Genomic DNA, 24846 nt, shown 5'->3' with positions numbered 1-24846 from the left:
AGCGGAGCAAGCTTGTTCCTGTGGCTTGCTTCGCTCTTCCTGGCCCACTGTCTTCTCCTGTATTATCTCATGTGTTCCTCACAAAGCCCCGTGCTGTGCGGGGCAGCACAGGTGGTGTTATTCCCATCTTCCAGAGGAGGAACCTGAGGACGACAGTGACTCGGTGATGTGCCCATGGTGGCCGATGACCCATCCTAACTCCCGGGATGGCTCTGCTTTCCTACCAAGCAGTTTCCCAACCAGGATAATACATGTAGAGCTCACTAGGTCAGTTTCAGGCCTAAGAATCAGAGGTAAATCTGCTAAAAATGGATTTACCATTCATGAAAAACGAGCCGCATGCCTCTCTCAGATAACCCCTTGGCAGAAGGCCTTTAAAAACATGTAATTATTCAGACCTGTGCAATAAATAGCCATTCAGATTGAACAAAATCACCTTCTTATCCACATAGCCAGTAAATACTTAACTAAAACTCCAGAGTGTATAAGTAGTTGCGCAGATTTCTTAGGAAAGACACGGTATCTTTATTTGGACGCATGAGGGCTGGAGAAATAAGCAGGGAGTGGAAGAAAGGTTCCACTCCTTTAGAAGAGCTGGGTCACCCACAGGACCCCACTTGGAGGTGGGACCGAGACTGGACGGACACACCCGTCAAAAGAGACACGGAGGCAGCAACCTTTGGGGATGTTGCCTCTGGTGCTGGTGACACCAAATATGAGAGTTGTTCATCAGGAAACACACTTCTTTTTCTTTTCTTTTTTTTTTTTTTTTTTTGTGGTACGCGGGCCTCTCACTGTTGTGGCCTCTCCCGTTGCGGGGCACAGGCTCCGGACGCGCAGGCTCAGCGGCCATGGCTCACGGGCCCAGCCGCTCCGCGGCATGTGGGATCTTCCCGGACCGGGACACGAACCCGTGTCCCCTGCATCGGCAAGCGGATTCTCAACCACTGCGCCACCAGGGAAGCCCAGGAAACACACTTCTGAAGATGAGGACCCCCAACTCACTGAGACAGAACAGTCCCCACTCACAGCACCAGAAACTAAAGAGAGGCAGCCTGACACAGGCGATGGTTTGCTCCCAGTAAAGACAGATACGGAATAAGGGTCCCTGATTCTGCAGACTCAACAAACCCAGAGAAGCCGGGCAGAGATGAAGTTCCCTGTTTGGACTGCCTACAGTCTACATGCTTTCTCCACCTACTCAAACTTCTGAATCACTGGGCTTTTAATATTTACTTGCTTCATTGTGAGCTCTCCAGCTCAAACTCTAGGAAGATTTTAACAGCTTCCAAGGAAACAGTGAAACAGCAAGATAAAAACCACCCACAGTAATTTTAGGCAAATAGAAGAACTGAAAACAGGAATATAAGCAGTCCAAAAATAAATGAATAAACAGGGTACATCTGAAAGTCTTCTGCAAGATAAATAGCAACCTGAACATAGCAGGCACGAATTGGTAATATAGTTGTTTTTTTAACATCTTTATTGGAGTATATTGTTTACAATGGTGTGTTAGTTTCTGCTGTATAGTTTTGAATGCCATTTACTTCAAGATATACAAGTAACTTTTGGAAAATGTATACTACATAGTCTTAAGAAAATATTTAACAGGGCCAATGGACTAACAGTGAAACTTTGGTAATATAGAGGCTTAAGAATTTTTAGTAACCAAAATAGCTTCTTGAGGAACCCAAAGTAAATGTTTAGGGATGTTTAATAACTTTAAATACTTCCTAGAGCTTTAAAAAGTAGTTTCCAATGTTCCAGGGGGAAAAGAACACAGAAATCATATTCCAAAATAGGAAAATTCAACGAAAAAGAAATCAAGAGGAAACACATAAAATACAGCAAAAGGGACTTCCCTGGTGGTCTAGTGGTTAAGACTCTGCACTTCCGATTCAGGGGGAGAGGGTTCGATCCCTGGTCAGAGAACTAAGATCTCACATGCCGCACAGCATGGCCAAAAACAAAAAGTAACAAGTAGAAAATAAATAAATAAAAATAAAATATAGTAAAAGGATAAAAGATCACATATTTTATTTTTACCAAAAATATATAACTAGAACATATTTGCCTACTAGAAGCAAAGGACTGAGATTTGACCAAAAACTAAACTCAATTATGTGCTGTAATCAAAAATAAATACAACTAAATTAAAGTTATTCCAAAGGATGAAAAGCGGAAAGATAGGTCCCAGCCAGGCACCTGGTTCCACCTCCCCATTGTAACCAACAAAATACCTTCAGTGCCCAAGAGGAAGGTCAATTCAGTGGAAGGAGCAGCAAAAAAGTGCCCAAGAGTAAGGTTGTTTGCCAAATCTACACCTGCAAATGTTAAAACTAGGCCCAAAATAGAGCTGGAAATGACACATTTCCAGACAGATATGTACAGAATTTTAAGTGATACTTTAAGATATAAAATGATGTGCTTCTGTTTATTTTTCTGTACAACTAAAAGATAGAAGAATATGGAATTAGGGGAGGCTTTGACGCTCTTGTGGGTGGATTTAACATTTCACATGCTGATATGGGTGAGATGATTGTGCTTTTCATACATCCTAAATATGAGACAGAGTGAAATGGCAAATCAGAGTCATCATCAAGCTTTAAGTACCTGACACATTTAAAATTCCTATCTTCTATACTAGTGTTGGTTTTTGTTAGAATGCTCCCTGATCTGGGCTGTCTCCCTGAAACTGCATGCCTTATGTGACATCTTTGGTAATTACAACCTAAGTTTTTTTTTTTTTTTTTTAATAATGCTGTTAATGTGTTGTGAAAGACTAGAAATTTTTGAGTTTAGGTGTGTGTGACATTCCATTGTGAATTAGGGACCTCTGGAGTGAACAGCCTATCAAGTGTTGAGACTGGTACTCTTTAAGCTGGCTTGCCTTCAAATTTTTAGCTGCAAAGTCTATAGATTAACTGTCTTAGCTGAAAAATGCTTGAATAACTACTATAATTTGTTTAGAAACAGATTCTAAAACTACACGGATATTTATATTTTTAGCACTAGGATTGAGAATTGTGTAAAAATTCTTCATAATGTCTGAATAGTAACATCACACAATCAGTAGTATCTTCAAGAATTCCCTGGTGGTCCAGTGGTTAGGACTCAGCGCTTTCACTGCCAAGACCGGAGTTTGATCCCTGGTCAGGGAACTAAGATCCCACAAGCTGTTTAGCATGGCCTAAATAAATTAGTAAATAAAATGAAGAAAACAATCAGTAAAACTTCATTATGCAAGATATTTCTATATATGATCTTTGAATTTCGTTACTGGAAAGAACTATTTAATTTTGCTGTATGTGGAAGGTGTTTGTTTGAATATATTGATTTAACAATGGAAGACGTTCATACAGCCACCCCTAATGCAAAGTCAGTGCAGAATTGCTTGTTCTTCCTTCATATGAATTAAACTTCAAGTGAAGAATAAACTGAAACTTTAAAGATAAATAAACAAACAACCTAAAGGTGTGGTGCAAATGCAAACAGAAAGGAAAGCAGAAGTTAAGCTTAATGTATGAATTATTAAACATAAGGAGAGATCCACCTTATAAAAATTACATGGAGAGCCCATATGAAGATTGATGCAACTCTTATAGCCTCTGTGCATTAAGTAACACAGCAGAGACATATATGGCTCTTTATTTTTTTATACAAACTGGAAATTAGTAGGACAATGAATTATGTATGGGAGGCTTCAAAAATCATATGGGTCAATTTAACATACTTGATTAAAAACAAAAGTGAGAAAAATAAAAAATGAAATAGTGATAGGAAACCCTAAAGTTCCTCCCAGTCCTTGAAAAATGAAGAAGACAAAAAAATAAGCAAATAAAGACAGAAGACATTAACAATGTAACTGTTGAGTTTAGTTTAATATTTATATATTGAATGCTGAACCTTAAAACATATTACCTGTAGATGATATCTTTTTAAATATTTATTGAATTTTCATATAAATTTACTATATATTATGCACAAAGAAAACCTCATTGAATTCCAAAAAGTGAAATCTACATAGGTCACGTTCTTGGACCACTGTGAAATAACGCTAAAAATTAATACCAAAATTAGAAATGAAACCTTTTTAAAAATCACTTGAAACTTTTAAAGCTCTCTCATAAGTAACTCTTGAATCAAAAGGGAAATGAAGTTACAGTTACATCATGTTTAGAAACTAACAATTATGAGAACACCATAGGATCCAACTAGTTGTGTACTCAGAGGAAAATGTGTATTCTTACTTTACTAAAGAAGTAAGATCAAAGCTAGTAAACTAACAACCAATAGAATAAGGAATAAAAGGAAAGCAAAAGTATTGCACTATTAAATATATAAACAGGAACTTATAAATTAGAGAAGAGTAATTTCTATTGGGCTGAGGCACCTAAATTTTAATAAGTCACTAGAGGTGATTCTGATGACCAGCCAGAGCCAACAACCACTAAGCGAGCTTAACCCTGATCCCCAAATTTGACAAATGAGCATTTAATAAAAGGAAAATTATAAGGCAATATTACTTGGGAAAAGAATTATACAAGAAATTGACATTGCAAATTCAACAGTATAGTCAAATAACATGATACCATGATCAAGTAGTTCTATGCAGGAACTATAAGGATAGTGAATTCAATAAGAAAATTTGTAACCTTGAAAGATCCAAGAAGGAAAACATATGATTATCTTGATAGATGTCACTAAAACATTTATAAAATTCAGTATCCATTCCTTATAAAACTTTTAATAGAATAAAAATAGGAGATTCTTGAATGGAATAAAAAATATCTACTTCAAACAATGAAAATGGTACTACACTTTGTGATGAAACTTCTAGTTACTAGAAGCTTTCACTTGTAGTCAGGGAAAATATGAAAATGTGTTTTTACCACCATTTTAATAACCTTTGGAAGTACTAGGCAATATAATTATTCATTTATTTTTTACTCCTTACGTCAATAAATATTTATTGAATAACTACTGTGTGACAAAATAAGAAATATATGTGCAATAAAAGAAGAGATGAACTAACAATTATTTGTAGATGATCTGATTGTTCCTTTCTCTATTTTTTAAACCATGATCTGTGAGTAGTAAAGTGATCATCAGAAGGGACTGTTCTTGAGGCCACTGTAGAGATGAGGGGCTGCTGAGCAGGAGGGACAGAGTTTTAGTCTACTTTCTTCCATTTTACATATTAAACTATCAAGAATTTATTAGAAATAATAAACATTTAATAAAGATTTCATAAAGAGCTACATTAAAAAACCACTAATTTTTAAAATTCAGAAAGTCTATAATCAACAATCAATAAGAGGATATACTGGGGAAAATAATATTAGCAGTAAATATGAGGAAAAATGGCACAGGTCTAGGGAATAAGCTTATTTTGAAAGTGTTTAGAACCTATTTGAAGAAAACTATAAGATTTTTATAAAAGACCTAAACTAATACTTGAAAGAAACAGAGAGAGACACCAATATCCTAGAAGGGAATGGCTCAGTATTACAATTCAATCAAATCTTCCTTAAAATGAATATGTAAATTGAACACAATCCAGTGACATTAATAGACAAGATGGGTGGTGGGAGGTCTCAACCGAAAGTCTAGAGACAAACACAGTTTGGTCCACTCATCTGTATATAAAAAGAACAATATTTCAAATCAGCTAGAAAAGGATCAATTATATCACAATTAGTTTTGTGATAACTGAATGATCACATAAAGAAATAAGCCAGATTCCTATCTCACGCATTGTATCTAGGTAAGTTACACTTAGGTAAATTGCAAATGCATTTGCAATTGCAATGCAAAAACAAAAGCAATCAGCACCAGAAATAACTATATAAATAAAATTGAAACTGAGTGAATGACTAAATGGATGAATGAATGAACAAATGAACAGAATAAAACTACTTAGACAATTCAAATACAAGATACACTTGTGTGTGTTCCTTGGTAAGGGCCCTGCTAGAAATGTCAGACTACAGCTCCCTTGATGTGAGCAATGCTTGTGTCTTAGTCCATTTGGGCTGATATAACAAAATACCACAGACTGAGTGGCTTATAAACAACAGAAGTGTATTCCTTACCTTTCTGGAGGCTGAAAGTCCAAGATCATGGAGCTAGCTAGCATGGTCAAGTGGGGCCTCTTCTGTTACAGACTTCTCCTTGTATGTGTCCTCACATGGCAGAAGAGGTGGGCTAGGTCTTTGGGCCTCTTTTGTAAGGGCACTAATCCTATTTATGAGGGCTCCATCCTCAAGACTTAATCACCTCCCAAAAACCCCACCTCAAATGCCATCATTTAGGACATTAGGTTTTCAATATATGAATTTTGGGGGGGACACAAACATTCAGACCACAGCAGCCTCTTCTCTAGCTTGTCACTTCTGATCACCCCTCCATTCTACAACCCATAATGACCTCCAGTCTTTCCAGCAAAACTCACCTCACCTGGCAAGATGCCCTCTTACATGGCAGGGATGCATTTTAAATGATGCCCAGGCTCACTTCATGCAACACAGGCCACTCAGGTCCATGGAAAATGGGCACTCTCCCTGTTGGGAGAGACAGCTTGCTCCCAACCCAACCAGTAGCCACAGCTGTTTGCCCTTCAGATTTCACAAGCCTGATTCACACAGTAGTCTACTGTGTACTCACACTCCAGGGAACCAGAGAAAGCTCTCCCAGAAACATGGAGGGAAAAGATCCAACAAAATGAAAAATTTAAACTGCTGTACAAAACAAAACAAACAAACAAACAAAAACCAACAACAATGTCAACAAAGTTAAAAGTCAAAGAACAAAATTAGAAAAAATTATTCACATATATTTAACAAAATGTCAATATTCTTAACGTGCAAAGATGCTTACAAATCGAAAGGAAAAGAACATCCCAGTTTAAGAAGTGGACCAAGATTTTGATAAAGTTCAAAACAGGCAAAACTACAGAGTAGGATAGTGTGATGTCCCTCAACCTTTTTTTTCATTATCACTTCCTCTCATGATACTTTAATACCACAGATACACTATATATTTGTTTATGTAGTACATGGATATCTCTGCTTTACACATAGATAGAGTAAGATATTCCCCCTCCAAAAACCAATTTTCACCTCTTTGAGAGCAATATCACCCCTGTTTAGAATGTGTACGTTACCTTTGGGGGAGGTGGATGGTGACCAAAGAGGTCAAAAAGGGACTTCCTGGAAGCTGTTCATATTTTTTTTTTTAACCTTGATACAGTTATGTGAGTTCACTTTATGAAACTTCATAGAGCTCCATATGTACAATTTGTTCCCCATTTTCCATGTATGTTCTATCTAGTTTAAATGAAAATTTTACTTTTAAAAGTAGATCCAGTACATAAATGGACAATTAAGAAAAATAAATAAATATAAATGGGCAATGAGCTTGTGGAAAATACTCTGCCCCTTAAATAATCAAAAAATTATTAAGACACAGAGTTACCATTTTCACCTAATTGGCAAAAGACAGAAAATAATATCCCAAAGTTTCAAAGGAGTGAAGGAAAGGTCACCCTTATATACTATTGACAGAGTAGATTGCAGGGCAATTTGAAAATGTATCAATTGCAAGCCATTTAACTCAGTAATTCCATTTTGAGAAATTTTGCTTTGAAAATTTTGAGTAAGTATTCAATGATGTATGATCGAGAATAATCATTGCATTGTATTTGATAATAGAAAAATTGGGGAAATAAGGCATTTCCAGCAAGGAAAGTGATTGAATATACTTGGTAGATCTGTTTAACATAATATTATTTAGCCATACAAAGTTATAATGTAGTTGCTCAGCACCATGATTTAGAGCAAAGGCTCTGGGATGAGGTTGGTGGGATTCAAATCCTAGTCCTTACTTTTAACTAGCTAGGGCCTGAGATCAACTATTATATACGCCTTCCTAGTCTTCAATTTTCTCATCAGAAAGAACACATCGACTTAAGGATCAATGAAACTGGATATAATAGGATATTATTTTCCATTCTCAGGTTTTGGATGTGATTTTCATGTTAGTTATGTACAAATTTCCTGAAATTTCTATTTCTCAGTTTGAGAACATTGTTCTTAGCCATTAGACAGTGTGTCTCCCTCTTTCTCTACCTGACAAGTTCTCTGCTATTGTTTCATTCAGAGTACTTAGGCTTTTCTTGGGTTTCTTTCTCAAACCTTTGTACCTAGATTCCAGAAATGTGCAATCTTGCTGACCTAAATATTGAAGAAGGAGCCAGCCTCAATTTGCAAAATGTGTAACTTAAAACATATTTCAAATAAATATCAGCTTCAAATTCCTATGGAAATCGCAGTTTCTAAGAAATTGCTACCAAGTAGAGATCTTGCTTTCTTTTTTAAAAAAAGCAATTTTAATTAACAGGATTTTATGCAAATCAATGCTATAAATATGCTTTAAAGCAGTGGATTCAGTTAAATAGGCTATAAAAGTCTCCATCTCATTTAGTATTACCTTCTTAATTTACACAGCAAAACCTTTATTCATAGACAGTGCTAGTTCCTTTCAGACTAAATTGGTGTAAATTCTGATCAATGAGATTTCATTGCCTTTCTCTCAAGCCTTTTCATTTTCCTTTAAGAATATTTGTAAAGGAAGGTGGACCCTCAGGGGAATAGTTTGGGAGGAGGAAAATGAAAGTGTATCTTGGTTTCTGAGAGCCTTTTGGCAATTTCCTGATACCTGTTATAATTCTGACAAGGTAATTGCCCTTCTCTTGAGAGTGATAGAAATTACAGCACAGCCAAATTTCAACTATCAGAGATATTTCTGCAAGTGAAGAATTTGGCCCTGTAGGTTCAACAAAGCCGAGCAAACATAACAACTTAACAAGATATGCCAGTGATTTTACATAAGTATAGTACTTGCCATCAGGGTAACACCTGGGATGATCGAAAAAAGTTGAAACTCACAGACTTTCAGAATACGTAGATCATCTACCATTTCCCTTCACCTAGAAAAATACCATAAGATACATGAAGAATAGAGATTTTTAATGACTTGCCAATCAATGGTCATGCAGTCAGTAGGCTGAGAACACTAGATACCAGTTCTCCTGAGTCCCACTGAAGAGCTCTTTTTACTGTCCCATACTGTTCAAAGTTAAACCAGAGACCAGCAACATCAGGGGTTACCAAACTAATCCAGCTGCCCCTGTTTTGGTACTGCCTGCAAGTTACAAGTCATTTTTCCAGTTTTAATTGACTGAAAAAATAAAAGTAATATATTGAGACATGAAATATATTGAATTCCAATTTCAGTACCCATAAAGTTTCATTGACACACAGCCACACCCAGTATTTCGTGTATTATCAGTGGCTGCTTTCACTTTATAATGGCAGAGTTGACTAGTTGCAACAGAGATCACACAATCCACAAAGCCAAAATATTTTCTCTTTGCCTCTCTATAAAAAGTTTGCTGATATAAGTAATTACCAGCCATCACAGCAACTTGGGAAGAAGAATCCCCTAGATTGAATAACAATTGTCCACATTTCCAAATCCAGTTTACGTCAGTGTACATCAAAGTACAGTCTCCTTTACTTCATTTATTTATTTTGTATTTATGTATTTTTTAATAAATTTATTTATTATTTATTTATTTTTGGCTGTGTTGGGTCTTCGTTGCTGCATCCGGGCTTTCTCTAGTTGCGGCTAGCAGGGACTCTTCTTCGTTGCAGTGCGTGAGCTTCTCACTGTGGTGGCTTCTCTTGTTGTGGAGCACGGGCTCTAGGCACACGGGATTCAGTAGTTGCAGCACACAGGCTCAGTAGTTGTGGTACACAGGCTTAGTTGCTCCACAGCATGTGGGATCTTCCTGGACCAGGGCTCGAACCTGTTTTCCCTGCATTGGCAGGCGGATTCTGAACCACTGCACCACCAGGGAAGCCCTCCTTTACTTCATTTAGACTAAAAATCCTGTTACATCCAAATGTAATAAGTATATAGATTAACCTTCATAGACATCAGTATCTGTGTATATCCTTTAACCACTGGTAATGTCAAACAATAATTAGTATCAAGGCTTCCAAGAACAAAGAGCTTTATTTTGTGTCTTAAGAGTTGTAATTCAGAAAATGCAGATTCGGGTAAAACCGAAAGAGTGGGGGACTTCCCTCATCGCACAGTGGTTAAGAATCTGCCTGCCAATGCTGGAGACACGGGTTTGATCCCTGGTCAGGGAAGATAGCACATGCCATGGAGCAACAAAGTCCTTGCTCCACAACTACTGAGTCTGTGCTCTAGAGCCCACAAGCCACAACTACTGAGCTGGTGCGGCCCAATAACTGAAGCCCATGCACCCTAGAGCCCGCGCTCGGCAATAAGAGAAGCCACCACAATGAGAAGCCTGCACACCACAACGAAGAGTAGCCCCTGCTCGCCGCAACTAGAGAAGCATGCAGCAACGAAGATCCAACGCAGCCCAAAAAAACCAACGCAAAAGAGTGTTCTGAGGAAGGGAAAGAGTCATCTCTTTAGAGTCACACATGCTGAATCTGAACCTTGGCTCTAGACTTTCTAACTGCATAACCTTGGGCAAGTGAACTAAACTCTCAGGCTTTGGTGTCCTTATCTATAAAAGGAGATAACAGCAGTACCAACTTCAAAAATTTGTATGACAATTAATTGAGATAAAGCTTGAAATGTTTCAGCAGGGTAGGTTGTCACGTTGTTAAGTAGGTGGCCTGAACTTATTAGCTCTATCTCCTTTGGGTAAGTGGCATCCGTTCTGCATCTATTTCCTCACTGATAAGGACCAGGATGCCTATTTTATAGAGTGTGTGGAGGTGTAATGATTAAATAACCATATACAGAAGCGGACCCTCATTATAAGTTGCTTCATTCCCCTTCCTTCTTCTATCTTTGTTTTCAGAGGTGAGTTTTTAAAGTGAGAGAATCAAACGTGAATTAGCTCTGTACAGTAGATAATAGTATTACATCAGTGATAATAGTACTGGTGTTACATAAGAGAGTGCCCTGTTTTTAGGAAATACAGAGTGAAATATTTAAGAGTAGAGGGGACATCATGATTGCAATTTATTAAATAGTTCAGCAAAAAATTTCATATAATTGTATATATTATATATAATTATATACACACGTGTGTGTGTGTGTGTATATATATATATACACATAGAGAGAGAGAGAGAATGATATTTAAAGAAACGTACTAAAATGATAACATATGGGGAATCTGGGTGAAAAGTATTTGGGGATTCTTGGTACTATTCTTGCAACTTTTCGGTAGGTCAAAAATTACATCAAAACAAAATGTTAAAGAAAAAAAAGAAGGGTGAAACATGACTCTATTGAGTATGTGCTCAGAGGTGAGGTAGAGGTCATCATTTGGTCCACTTAAAAATTCTTCTCTTATCAAGATGATTTGTGACAGGAAAGCTCATTATAATTACATATCCACGCCTCAAGGTTTTTGTTTGCATCAGATTCTAATTATCTATTAACGTTTTAAACTGCCAAGAGATGGCAAGTAGTTTGCTAAAAATAAAGGCCTGGGAAGTTGGGCAGATAAAAATTGTTCCTGCTGTTTTACTGAACTTCATCAGGATGGGTGGTCTCTTGACCAGCAGTGGTGGCCTCTGCTCAGTGTGACAGTGTGTTCTAGACCCATTTCAGGCAACCCATCTGGCTTCAAGACTTTTCTTTGAATGTTTCACAGGAAAACAAAGGTACTCAAGAGGCTTAGTAGCTCTGTAACCCCTACCAGACTGTACACAAGCAGAATAAGCAGAAGAACAGGGTATTCTAAGTGCTTTTGAGTGAAGAGCTGAAAGGTGGACTCCTTTAGGCAGAAGGGTTGATGCTGATTTTAATGCAGGAATCACCAGTTCAAGCAAAGTGGCTCAGAAGTGGGCTGAGAGCCATAGCACAGTAGGAACAGCCAGATGAGATGGCTGGCAGGTTGCCACAATAAATGACCACCTACTCCTAGGTTACATCTAAGGAACAATCAACAAACAGGATATTCTGGACGAGAAGAGACTACTGTCACAGTTTGGAAATTAGTCTTCACATGTGCTGCACAGGAAGAATAGGTAGTTGTGAAACAGGCTTGTTAATAACACCTGCATTCTTTACTATTAATCAGTGTCAATATGAAGGCCGATATCATTGAAAAATCAGCTGAGATGTAGAGTTCATAAACATAATATTGCTACTTTTTCCTGAGCCTGATTTTTATTGATTTGACTGATGGTGGCATACCCTGTGCTTGGCATGTGAAAATACTGCTGAGAGATCTGACAAGAGGATACACCCAGCTTGTATTTATTCTTTTATTCACAAAGCAGATTTTCAGTATCCACTGGATAAATAAACCTTCAGGATAAGAGCAAGTGTCAATATATGCCCAACGCTGAAATTTGGAGATCCATTCTCACCAACCTATGTGTGACTTTCAGAGACTAAAGAAAAAAACAAAAGTCATAGAGAAATAAAGATTATTGTGGATATATTTGTACCTTCAGTTAGGACTATAGCTCTGCTTTCTTGAGATTAAAAAAAAAAGCCTGTAGTTATATGTCAGCAACAAAATGTTGAATATGATTTCTAGAATTCCTCAAGTACTCAGACCACCAAGGGCAAGCTTGACGGGACTCAGGCATTTCCATTCAATCAGAGAGAGTATGGCTTGAATGTTGGTGGAAACAAGCTAGTTAAGTTTCTAGTGACAATTTTGTTTCCCCAAGGTCCTCCTACATTTTCACTTCTTTTTTCTTCAGTTTTAATATTTTTTATTGACGTATAGTTGATTTACAATGTTGTGCTAATTCCTACATTTTTATTTCTTGAATTTGAGGAACAGGAGGCAGAAAGCAGCAGTCCATTAACATGAAAGAGACATATTATCTATTTTTCCTTAAAAACCCCAGCCCAGCCCAGCCCAGCCCAGTCTAATGTTGCAAGGCATGGCTTCTTAGAGTAGAAAATGTCCAGCCATCCTGGGAATCTCTCAGATCTGTTGATGAAGTCTGAGCTATGAACACTAAACAGAGAAACTCCATGATCATGGGGTTTGGGAGTGGGAACTATTCTTTTCTACAAATTGAAGGTAAGCACCTAGATGCAAAACCACTTATAACTCGTAACGCAGCTGTGAGACATCCATTTGTAGAAACTGATATATTTGAAAATTACTTTACTAACCACCTGACCACTGGAAATCCAGAATAAGGCTGGCTTCTGGAGACCTAATCTGGTCACCTGCTTTCCCCCCCTTTCTCCCTCTCTTTAAGTCAAGATAATGAAAGAGACCTTGTAGAGGGGGATGTCTCAGGCTGTTCTTAGACACACCCATGTCTCATTAGTTGGTTGGCTGTTTAATCATTTACAAGACATCCTGTATTATCCTAAGGACTTTTAGTGATGTAACTGCTATAGATAAGGCCTTGGAATGGCAGATTTGGGGAAGATGTATGTGGAGGAAGACATCACGCAGATTCATCGTGAACGTCTACTCATGCACTTCTGGGTGACTGTTTCTGACAGTTTGGAGCATAAATGAATTCTGATTTGAGAAAAAGGCCACCAGCCAGCAGCGTGAGGAGAGGGGAGGGCAAAGATGGGCCATCTCATGTTCTCTTTTATGTTAAATGCAAAATAAAACTTCAACTCACCATGCAATACCTTCTAAAATTCAACTCCTCACCATTTTAGCTCAATAAGCAAGCTAATTTACCAATTTAAATAAAATTCTGATATCGCACTCTGTAGTAATATATGTTAATCTTTAGATTAATAGAAGCTTGTTTATAATAGTCCTGAATATGCTAACAACATTCCTCTGACTTAAATCTGAGTTAAATCTGCATACGGATGGATGCAAATTCCTGTCCACTTGTACATTTTCTCTATTCTATTAAGTGTATCATCTAGACCAATAAAAATATAATGCAAGACACATGTAATTTAAAATTTTCTAGTAGCCACATTTTTTTAAGTTTTTAAAAATCAGGTAAACAATTTCATAATACATTTTATTTGATCCAATATATCCCAAGTATTGTCATTTAAACATGTAATCAATAAGTAAAATATTAATGAACTATACTATATTATTTTTATTGTTTTTGTTCTCTCTTCAAAAAATGGTGGATATTTTACCCTTACAGTACATATCAATTCAGAGACCAAATTTTCACTGGTTAAAGTGAAATAAGTGGGAAATACTCCTACCAAAACAGTAAAGTTGTGTTTAGTGGAAAGAAATAACTAAAATTAAATAAAATTTAAAACTCAGTTCCTCTATTGCACTAACCATATGTAGTTGGTGGCTACCATATTGGACAGTAGAGGAGATCTAGAAGTTAGAGTGATGGCAAACAAGACTATGGGAAGCATTAGTATTTACTCTCAGTAAGGCATGAGGGATTATTTATAAGAAAGGGTCAGAGAGTAAGCATTTAAAGGTAGTAGAGTTGTAAAAATATGAACTTTGGAGTTAGACTTGAGTATCTCTGTTGCTTTTTATCTGTGACCTCTTCCCACTTCAGTTTTCTTATCTGTAAAGTAATAATACCTGCACTATTGGGCCCTTAAAATTAAATGAGATAACCTAAATAGTGGGCTTTGAAATCTAGCACATTCCAAAGGTTCAATAAATTATAGCTCGATGCATGTATGGAAGTCATGAGCTCTGTTTGTATTTGAGTGTCAGGAACCCTCTGAGGGAGTTAGAATTTATTTGTGGGATGTAAGGTGGAAAGAAAAAGGAACTGTGGCATTTTTTATAAATTATATTGCATTATAAAGTATATATACAGAAAAGTGCACCAATCGTAAGTATAAAATGGATTTTCACAAAACAAACATACCCACGTAACCAGCACCCAGATCTAGAAACAAAACAGAGCATCTCAAAGTTCTCTCCATGCTCTCAGCAAAAGAAACCACTTTCCTGACTTCTAATACTACAGGTTAGTTTTGTCTGTTTGTAAATTTCATATAAATGGATTCATACAATATGAGTGTATACATGTCTGACTTTTTTCTCTCGACCACATATTTGTGAGATTTTCCATGTTGCTGTGTAGGTCATTAGTTTGTTTTTTCTCACTGCTGTGTTGAATTCTACTGTATATGTATTGATCCATTCCACAGTGTGTGGTTATTTAGGTTGTCTCTAGATTCGGCCTATGGCAAATAGACCTGCTATGTGCACTCTTGTATGTGTCTTTTGGTAATGGGTAAGCATTGAAATTTGAGTTTTCAATCTTGGACTTGTTGAGAACGGGAGATTCACCCATCCTATCATTTCATGAGCAGGAACCTTGGATAAACATGAAGAGTTGGAGGACCTTGTGGCTAAGTTCCTGAATGTAGAAGCTGCTATGGTCTTTGGGATGGGATTTGCAACGAACTCAATGAATATCCCTGCACTCGTTGGAAAGGTGAGAATTTGTTAACATAATTGTCTTCTGCTGTGTTATTCCTAAGACATAACTCTGAGCAGGTCCTTTGTTAGACATATGACTGAGAAGTTTCTTTTCTTAGGCTTGGATGTTCAGCTTTTTGAATACATGTACTGTTACCAACCAGGATGCCTGGCCTCCTTAATCAATAGAAATTGATAAGAGGCCAGACAAGAGATTCAGGCAAGGCTTTATTGGGGCCCCTGCTGCAGCAGCAGGGGAGCTCTCCCCTAAGGAGGGGGGCGAGCTAGTTCCTCATATGGGGTGAGGGTAGGGGCCAGGTCCCAGGGTAAGGCCAGAGGGGTGGCTTAGGAGGTTTTCCCACTGCTTTAGTGGTGTTGTGTGCAAGAGGCATATGCGGTACCCTGCTTTTGCTTCTGACTCTTCAGAAGTGGCAGTTGGGTTTTTTGGTCTTTTTGTATCTTGTTGTCCATAATTTGCCCAACTGCACAAGCACATGGTTATTTTTAGTCCCATATAGTTTCTTTGTATTTTGTTGCACAAGGAGATGAAGAGGTTTGTCCAGGTGAAAGCACTGCAGCAAAGGGTCCCAAGTCCCAGGTCCCAGCCTGTCTAAGTACCAGCTGAGTCCAGCAAATCTCTTCATCATGATATCTGGTTATAGAATTGCAGCCCTAGTTGGGAGTCAAACTTCCTCTTCAGTGACAGTTTTGCAAAATCAATTAAATTTTTAGGCCCCCGAGTTACCATGTTCAGCATAACAAATGCTTATCAAGCATTTATTTTAACAAAGCGTTTTTCTTGTGTTATTTGCCCCTTTATTCATTCAATAAGTCACTTATTGAGAATCTACTGTGTTCTCATATGAGGCAAGTTACAGAGTATACAGAGATGAATAAGACCTTTGCCCTGTAAATTCATGTAGTTTCTAATGGGGGTAATAACATACCAAATAACATAGGATAAATACCACAGAAAAGGGGTGCCCATAAATGGGGAAGGACAAAAGAGATGTCCCATAACTCTTCTCGAGAAAGGCTGAGATGCTTGTTCAAAGTAGGTGACATGAGAACAGAATCTCTTACTTATCTGTTTAGATAAGTAAGTTATTTTCTTAAGACAAGGAAGAGGTGAGCAGCATTTGTGAACCACTGAGGTTTGGAAGAATTAGAACGTAGGAGAGTGGATGAAGAAGAGACCAGAGGTGAGGGCAGTTACCAAATTGTAAAGAACCTTATAGTGTAAATCATGCTAGAGTGTTGGGAATTCTCCCGGAGAAAAATGAAGAGTTGGTTTGTTCATTTTAAGTAAGCAAGTGCCATAATCAGATTTATGTTTTTAAAAATCTGACTCATGACAACTAATATAATGCAGTATATGATCTTTGATTGGATTCTGCATTGAAAACAATAGAAGGAAAGGAAACATCTATAAAAGGCATCAAGACATTTTAAGGAGAGTTGGAAAAATTTGAATTTGAACTGTATATTAGATGATAGCATTGTATTAATGTTTAATTTCAAAGGTGTGATAATTGCATTGTGATCGTGTAGGAGAATGTCCTTTTTCCTAGTAGACACGTGCTAAAGAATTTCAGGGTGAGGTATCATGAGGTTTACAAGAACTCTCAAATGTCCACCAAAAAAAATTATAAATACACACACAATGTCTGGGGTATGGAGATGTGAGAAATTTGCTGGCTTTGGCCTCAAAAACTTAAAAATGTATCATGTGTAATATTTCTAAAATATAAGGGAGAACTCTAAGATTCTGGGTGGCCATAAAAACAAGGTCTTTATTTTTTAGTTTTTTGCATGTCTCTGCATTTTGAGTCTGCTTGTGCAATTGCATAATTTAGAAATCTTTAAATTAATAAAGAAAAATAATTTTACAAACAGTAATTTATATAAGCAGTAAATTAGAGTGACCTTCTCTCCTTGCCTCGGACTGAATTGCCATCCATACTTTTCCAGATGCAAAGTTTTTAACTGTAAAGCAGTGATGGCTCTGTCTACGTGGATATTAATATAGTAGGGAATGAGAATCAGAAAACAAGAGCTTGAAATGTTTTGCAGAAATTATCCCTGACTTCCAGTAGGAGTGCCCCGAAACCATTCCAAATAATCCAGCATGGGATTGAAAAGCCTCAGCAAATCCACAACCCACCCAAAATCATATTAGTTTTCCTGCCAACCATCAGTCCTTTAGACTCTACCCGGTGCTTAACCAAGATCTTGGATGACCTCCTCTGCTGAAAACTATATGCAAATGTTTCAAAAAGGTGTTAACCCTTAACAGATCCCCAACTCCATCAGCAAATTGCTCTAGAGGATTTTATCCACGTAGACACCAGTTTAAACTCTTGGACTTTTAAAATTAAAGAGCATTTTGGAGGATCTGTTATAGATCTTAAAGTGAGTTCCTGTTCCCACATGTTGTTTTCCCTTCATTTTATTTATTAGCCTATGTTTCATGTGCTTGTTTGCTACCAGGGATGCCTCATTTTAAGCGATGAGTTAAACCATGCATCTCTTGTGCTTGGGGCCCGACTCTCGGGTGCAACCATAAGGATCTTCAAACACAACAGTGAGTATCAGTGTTTTTATCCAATAGGTACCTCTTGCTTCTAGACAAAAGTAAAGATTATTGATGGGGCTTAGTCCTTGCTCTTCGACCTGGGAGCTTAGCTAATGAAACACAGTCATGTTTATACTCACTACTGGCTTGTTAACCTCTGGTGACCTGGAACAAATGGTTGAACTGCATTAAACACCCAGATTGCTAAGTGTAACCCAAACACATTAGTGCCGCTGTCATTAGTGGTCTTCCAGCGCAGCCTCTGAAGCCATGACTGAGCTCTTAGACTGCACATAATTATCAGAAGTGTGATAATGCCTCCTCTTTTGTAACTCTGCCTTGAGAAAGTTTAAAGACTTAAGGTTTTTTTTAATTTATTTTTTTCATTGAAGCACAGTTGATTTACAGTGTTGTGATAATTTCTGCTGTATAACAAAGTGACTCACTGATATATGCATTCTTTTTTATATTCTTTTCCATTATGGCTTATCTCGGGATGTTGAATGTAGTTCTCTGTGCTGTACAGTAGGACCTTGTTGTTTATCCATTCTATACATAATAGTTTGCATCTACTAACCCCAAACTCCCAGTCCACCCCTCCCCAACTCCCTCTCCCACTTGGAGGGCCACAAGTCTGTTCTCTATGTCTGTGAGTCTGTCTCTGTTTTGTAAATAGGTTCATCTGTGTCATATTTTAGATTCCACATATAAATGATATTATACGGTATTTGTCTTTCTCTGTTTGACTTACTTCACTTAGTATGATAATCTCTAGTTTCATCCATATTACTGCAAATGGTATTATTTCATTCTTTTCTATGGCTGAGTTGTATTCCATTGTGTATATGCACCATATCTTCTTTTCTTTAATGCTTTTATTGGACTATAATTGCTTCATAATGGTGTGTTAGTTTCTGCTTTATAACAAAGTGAATCAGTTATACATATACATATGTCCCCATATCTCTTCCCTCTTGCATCTCCCTCCCTCCCACCCTCCCTATCCCACCCTTCAATCTGGTCACAAAGCATGGAGCTGATCTCCCTGTGCTATGTGACTGCTCCTCACTAGCTATCTATTGTACATTTGGTAGTGTTTATATGTCCATATATACACTACCATTCTCTCACTTTGTCCCAGCTTACCCTTCCCCCTCCCAGTGTCCTCAAGTCCATGCTCTAGTAGGTCTGCATCTTTATTCCTGCCTTGCCCCTAGGTTCTTCATGACTTTTTTTTTTAAGATTCCATATATATGTTTTAGCACAGTGTATTAGTTTTTCTCTTTCTGACTTACTTCACTCTGTAGGACAGACTCTAGGTCCATCCACATCTCTACAATTAACTCAATTTCGTTTCTTTATATGGCTGACTAATATTCCATTGTATATATGTGATGTGCCACATCTTCTTTATCCATTCAACTGTTAATGGACACTTAGGTTGCTTCCATGTCCTGGCTACTGTAAATAGAGCTGCAATGAATATTGTGGTACATGACTATTTTTGAATTATGGTTTTCGCAGGGTATATGCCCAGTAGTGGGATTGCTGGGTCATACAGTAGTTCTATTTTTAGTTTATTAAGGAACCTCCACACTGTTCTCCATACTGGCTGTATCAATTTACACTTCCACCAACAGTGTATGAGGATTTTCTCCACACCCTCTCCAGCATTTATTGTTTGTAGATTATTTGGTGATGACCATTCTGGCCAGTGTGAGATGATATTGCATTGTACTTTTGAATTGCATTTCTCTAATGATTAATGATGTTGAGCATTCTTTCATGTGTTTGTTGGCAATATTTATATTTTCTTTGGAGAAATGTCTATTTAGGTCTGCTGCCCATTTTTGGATTGGGTTGTTTGTTTTTTTGATGTTGAGCTACATGAGCTGCTTGTGTATTTGGGAGATTAATCCTTTGTCAGTTGCTTCATTTGCAAATATTTTTTCCCATTCTCAGGGTTGTCTTCTCATCTTGTTTATGGTTTCCTTTGCTGTGCAAAAGCTTTGAAGCTTCATTAGGTCTCATTTGTTTATTTTATTTTTATTTCCATTTCTCTAGGAGGTGGGTCAGAAAGGATCTTGCTGTGATTTCTGTCATAGAGTGTTCTGCCTATGTTTTCCTCTAAGAGTTTGTTAGTGTCTGGCCTTACATTTAGGTCTCTAATCCACTTTAAGTTTCTTTTTGTGTATGGTGTTAGGGAGTGTTCTAATTTCATTCTTATACATGTAGCTGTCCAGTTTTCCCAGCACCACTTATTGAAGAGTCTGTGTTTTCTCTACTGTATATTCTTGCCTCCTTTATCAAAGATAAGGTGACCATATGTGGGTGGGTTTATCTCTGGGCTTTCTATACTGTTCCATTGATCTATATTTCTGTTTTTGTGCCAGTACCATACTGTCTTGATTACTGTAGCTTTGTAGTATAGTCTGAAGTCAGGGAGGCTGATTCCTCCAGCTCCGTTTTTCTTTCTCAAGATTACTTTGGCTATTCGGGGTCTTTTGTGTTTCCATACAAATTGTAAAATTTTTTGTTGTGTGAAAAATGCCAGTGGCAGTTTGATAGGGATTGCAATGAATCTGTAGATTGCTTTGGGTAGTATAGTCATTTTCACAATGTTGACTCTTCCAATCCAAGAACATGGTATATCTCTCCATCTATTTGTATCATTTTTAATTTATTTCATCAGTGTCTTATAGTTTTCTGAGTACAGGTCTTTCATCTCCTTAGGTAGGTTTATTCCTAGATATTTTATTCTTTTTGTTTCAGTGGTAAATGGGAGTGTTTTCTTTATTTCACTTTCAGATTTTCATCATTAGTATATAGGAATGCAAGAGATTTCTGTGCATTAATTTTGTATCCTGCTACTTTACCAAATTCATTGATTACTTCTAGTAGTTTTCTGGTAGCATCTTTAGGATTCTCTATGTATAGTATCATGTCATCTGCAAACAGTGACAGCTTTATTTCTTCTTTTCTGGTTTGTATTCCTTTTATTTCTTTTTCTTCTCTGATTGCTGTGGTTAAAATTTCCAAAACTATGTTGAATAATAGTGGTGAGAGTGGGAAACCTTGTCTTGTTCCTGATCTTAGTGGAAAAGTTTTCAGTTTTTCACCATTGAGGATGATGTTGGCTGTGGGTTTGTCATACATGGCATTTATTATGTTGAGGTAAGTTCCCTCTATGCCTACTTTCTGGAGAGTTTTTATCACAAATGGGTATTGAATTTTGTCAAAAGCTTTCTCTGCATCTATTGAGATGATCATATGGTTTTTCTCCTTCAGTTTGTTAATATGGTGTATCACATTGATTGATTTGCATATATCAAAGAATCCTTGCATTCCTGGGATAAACTTCACTTGGTCATGGTGTATGATCCTTTTAATGTGCTGTTGGATTCTGTTTGCTAGTATTTTGTTGAGGATTTTTGCATCTATGTTCGTCAGTGATATTGGTCTGTAGTTTTCTTTATTTGTGACATCTTTGTCTGGTTTTGGTATCAGGGTGATGGTGACCTAGTAGAATGAGTTTGGAAGTGTTGCTCCCTCTGCTATATTTTGGAAGAGTTTGAGAAGGATAGATGTAAGCTCTTCTCTAAATATTTGATAGAATTTGCCTGTGAAGCCATCTGGTCCTGGGCTTTTGTTTGTTGGAAGATTTTTAGTCACAGTTTCAATTTCAGTGCTTGTGATTGGTCTGTTCATATTTTCTCTTTCTTCCTGGTTCAGTCTCGGAAGGTTGTGCATTTCTAAGAATTTGTCCATTTCTTCCAGGTTGTCCATTTTATTGGCATATAGTTGCTTCTAGTAAACTCTCATGATCCTTTGTATTTCTGCAGTGTCAGTTGTTACTTCTCTTTTTTCATTTCAAATTCTATTGATGTGAGTCTTCTCCCTTTTTTTCTTGATGAATCTGGTAATGGTTTATCAATTTTGTTTATCTTCTCAAAGAACCAGCTTTTAGATTTATTGATCTTTGCTATTGTTTCCTTCATTTCTTTTTCATTTATTTCTGATCTGATCTTTATAATTTCTTTTCTTCTGCTAACTTTGGGGTTTTTTTGTTCTTCTTTCTCTAATTGCTTTAAGTGTAAGGTTAGGTTGTTTATTTGAGAAGTTTCTTGTTTCTTAAGGTAGGATAAACTTACCTCTTAGAACTGCTTTTGCTGCATCCCATAGGTTTTGAGTTGTCGTGTTTTCATTGTCATTTGTTTCTAGGTATTTTTTTATTTCCTCTTTGATTTCTTCAGTGATCTCTTGGCTATTAAGTAGTGTATTGTTTAGCCTCCATGGGTTTGTAATTTTTACAGATTTTTTTCCTGTAATTGATACCTAGTCTCATAGCTTTGTAGTCAGAAAAGATATTTGATATGACTTCAATTTTCTTAAATTTACCAAGGCTTGACTTGTGACCCATGATATGATCTATCCTGGAAAATGTTCCATGAGCACTTGAGAAGAAAGTGTATTCTGTTGTTTTTGGATGGAATGTCCAATAAATATCAATTAAGTCCACCTTGTTTAATGTAATATTTAAAGCTTGTGTTTCCTTATTTATTTTCATTTTGGATGATCTGTCCATTGGTGAAAGTGGGATGTTAAAGTCCCCTACTATGATTGTGTTACTGTCAATTGCCCCTTTTATGGCTGTTAGCATTTGCCTTATGTATTGAGGTGCTCCTCTGTTGGGTGCATAAATATTTACAATTGTTATATCTTCTTCTTGGATCGATCCCTTGATTAGTATGTACTGTCCTTCTTTGGCTCTTGTAATAGTCTTTGTTTTAAAGCCTATTTTGGCTGAATTGCTACTCCAGCTTTCTTTTGATTTCCATTTGCATGGGCTATCTTTTTCCATCCCCTCACTTTCAGTCTGTATGTTTCCCTAGGTCTGAAGTGGGTGTCTTGTAGACAGCATATATATGGGTCTTGTTTTTTTATCCATTCAGCCAGTCTATGTCTTTTGGTTGGAGCCTTTACTCCATTTACATTTAAGATAATTATCGATATGTATGTTCCTATTACCATTTTTTAAATTGTTTTGGGTTTCTTATTGTAGGTCTTTTCCTTCTCTTGTGTTTCCTGCCCTGAGAAGTTCTTTTAGCATTTGTTGTAAAGCTGGTTTGGTGATGCTGAATTCTCTTAGCTTTTGCTTGTCTGTAAAGGTTTTAATTTCTCTGTTAAATCTGAATGAGATCCTTGCTGGATAGAGTAATCTTGGTTGTAGGTTTTTCCCTTTCATCACTTTAAATATAAGCTTGCAGAGTTTCTGCTGAAAGATCAACTATTAACTTTATGGGGATTCCCTTGTACGTTATTTGTTGTTTTTCCCTTGCTGCTTTTAATATTTTTTCTTTGTATTTAATTGTTGATAGACTGATTAATATGTGTCTTGGAGTGTTTCTCCTTGGATTTATCCTGTATGGGACTCTCTGTGCTTCCTGGACTTGATTAACTATTTCCTTTCCCATATTAGGGAAGTTTTCAACTATAATCTCTTCAAATATTTTCTCTGTCCCTTTGTTTTCTCTTCTTCTTCTGGGACCCCTATAATTCGAATGTTGGTGCGTTTAATGTTGTCCCAGAGGTCTCTGAGACTGTCCTCAATTCTTTTCATTCTTTTTTCTTTATTCTGCTCTGCAGCCGTTATTTCCACTATTTTACCTTCCAGGTTACTTATTCGTCCTTCTGCCTCAGTTATTCTGCTATCGATTCCTTCTAGAGAATTTTTAATTTCATTTATTGTGTTTTTCATGATTGTTGGCTTGCTCTTTAGTTCTTCTAAGTCCTTGTTAAGTGTTTCTTGCATTTTCTCTATTTCCAAGATTTTGGATCATCTTTACTATCATTATCCTGGATTCTTTTTCAGGCAGACTGCCTATTTCCTCTTCATTTGTTTGGCCTGGTGGGTTTTCACCTGCTCCTTCATCTGCTGTGTGTTTCTTTGTCTCCTCATTTTGCTTAATTTATGGTATTTGGGGTCTCCTTTTCACAGGCTGCAGATTCGTAGTTCCCGTTGTTCTTGGTGTCTGCCCCCAGTGGCTGAGGTTGGTTCAGTGTGTTGTGTAGGCTTCCTGGTTGAGGCAACTAGTGCCTGTGTTCTGGTGGATGAGGCTGGATCTTGTCTCTCTGGTGGGGAGATCCATATCTGGTGGTGTGTTTTGGTGTGTCTGTGACCTTATTATGATTTTAGGCTGCCTTTCTGCTAATGGGTGGGGTTTTGTTCCTGTCTTGCTAGTTGTTTGGCATAGGGTGTCCAGCACTGTAGCTTGCTGGTCATTAAGTGGAGCTGGGTCTTGGCACTGAGATGGAGATCTCTGCATGATTTTCGCCGTTTGATATTACGTGGAGCTGGGAGGTCTCTGGTGGACCAATGTACTGAACTTGGCTCTCCCACCTCAGAGGCACAGCCCTGAAGCCTGGCTGGAGAACCAAGAGCCTGTCATCCGCACAGCTGCTGGTGTTGGAGAGTCCCCTGAAGAGGCGGAGTTCCCTGGGGACCAGGCACCAGCGGCAGCCGTGTTTGGGAACTCTTTCTACGCAGAAGCCACTGGTAGCCACACCATACCTTCTTTATCCATTCATCTGTCAATGGACATTTAGGTTGTTTCCATGTGAAGACTTAAGTTTTATGTTATAGTCAGGTAAAAAGTGATCTTGTTCCTTATCCTAAATGCCTCCTTTCACTATCCCACACCCCCCCACACACACACAAACCATCTAGTCAGTGTCATTGCAGTGCCCTTTCAGGCTCCTGGGTGTGAAGTTTTGTGATGAGGTCAAGGCAGCATGGGAAGTATTAGGAAATACTTAGAAGGAGGTGGTGGTGGACACCTGAGTT

At 37.5% G+C, this 24846-nt stretch overlaps 1 protein-coding gene across 2 annotated transcripts in view; it reads left to right on the top strand.

Moving 5' to 3' along the window:
* The window catches only part of SPTLC3 (serine palmitoyltransferase long chain base subunit 3), a 129542-nt gene that overhangs the window by 37410 nt on the left and 67286 nt on the right, over positions 1-24846 (top strand). For both annotated transcript variants that reach the window (XM_059037525.2, XM_067011989.1), the window contains exons 6-7: positions 15319-15443; positions 17918-18011. In XM_059037525.2, the coding sequence (XP_058893508.1) occupies positions 15319-15443; positions 17918-18011 (219 nt within the window). The remainder of the gene's footprint in view (positions 1-15318; positions 15444-17917; positions 18012-24846) is intronic.

The sequence above is a fragment of the Kogia breviceps genome, chromosome 14 (assembly GCF_026419965.1).
Source record: "Kogia breviceps isolate mKogBre1 chromosome 14, mKogBre1 haplotype 1, whole genome shotgun sequence".
NCBI lineage: Eukaryota > Metazoa > Chordata > Mammalia > Artiodactyla > Physeteridae > Kogia > Kogia breviceps.
The sequence above is the reverse complement of the archived record's forward strand: the minus strand, read 5'-3'. Positions and strand labels throughout refer to the sequence as shown.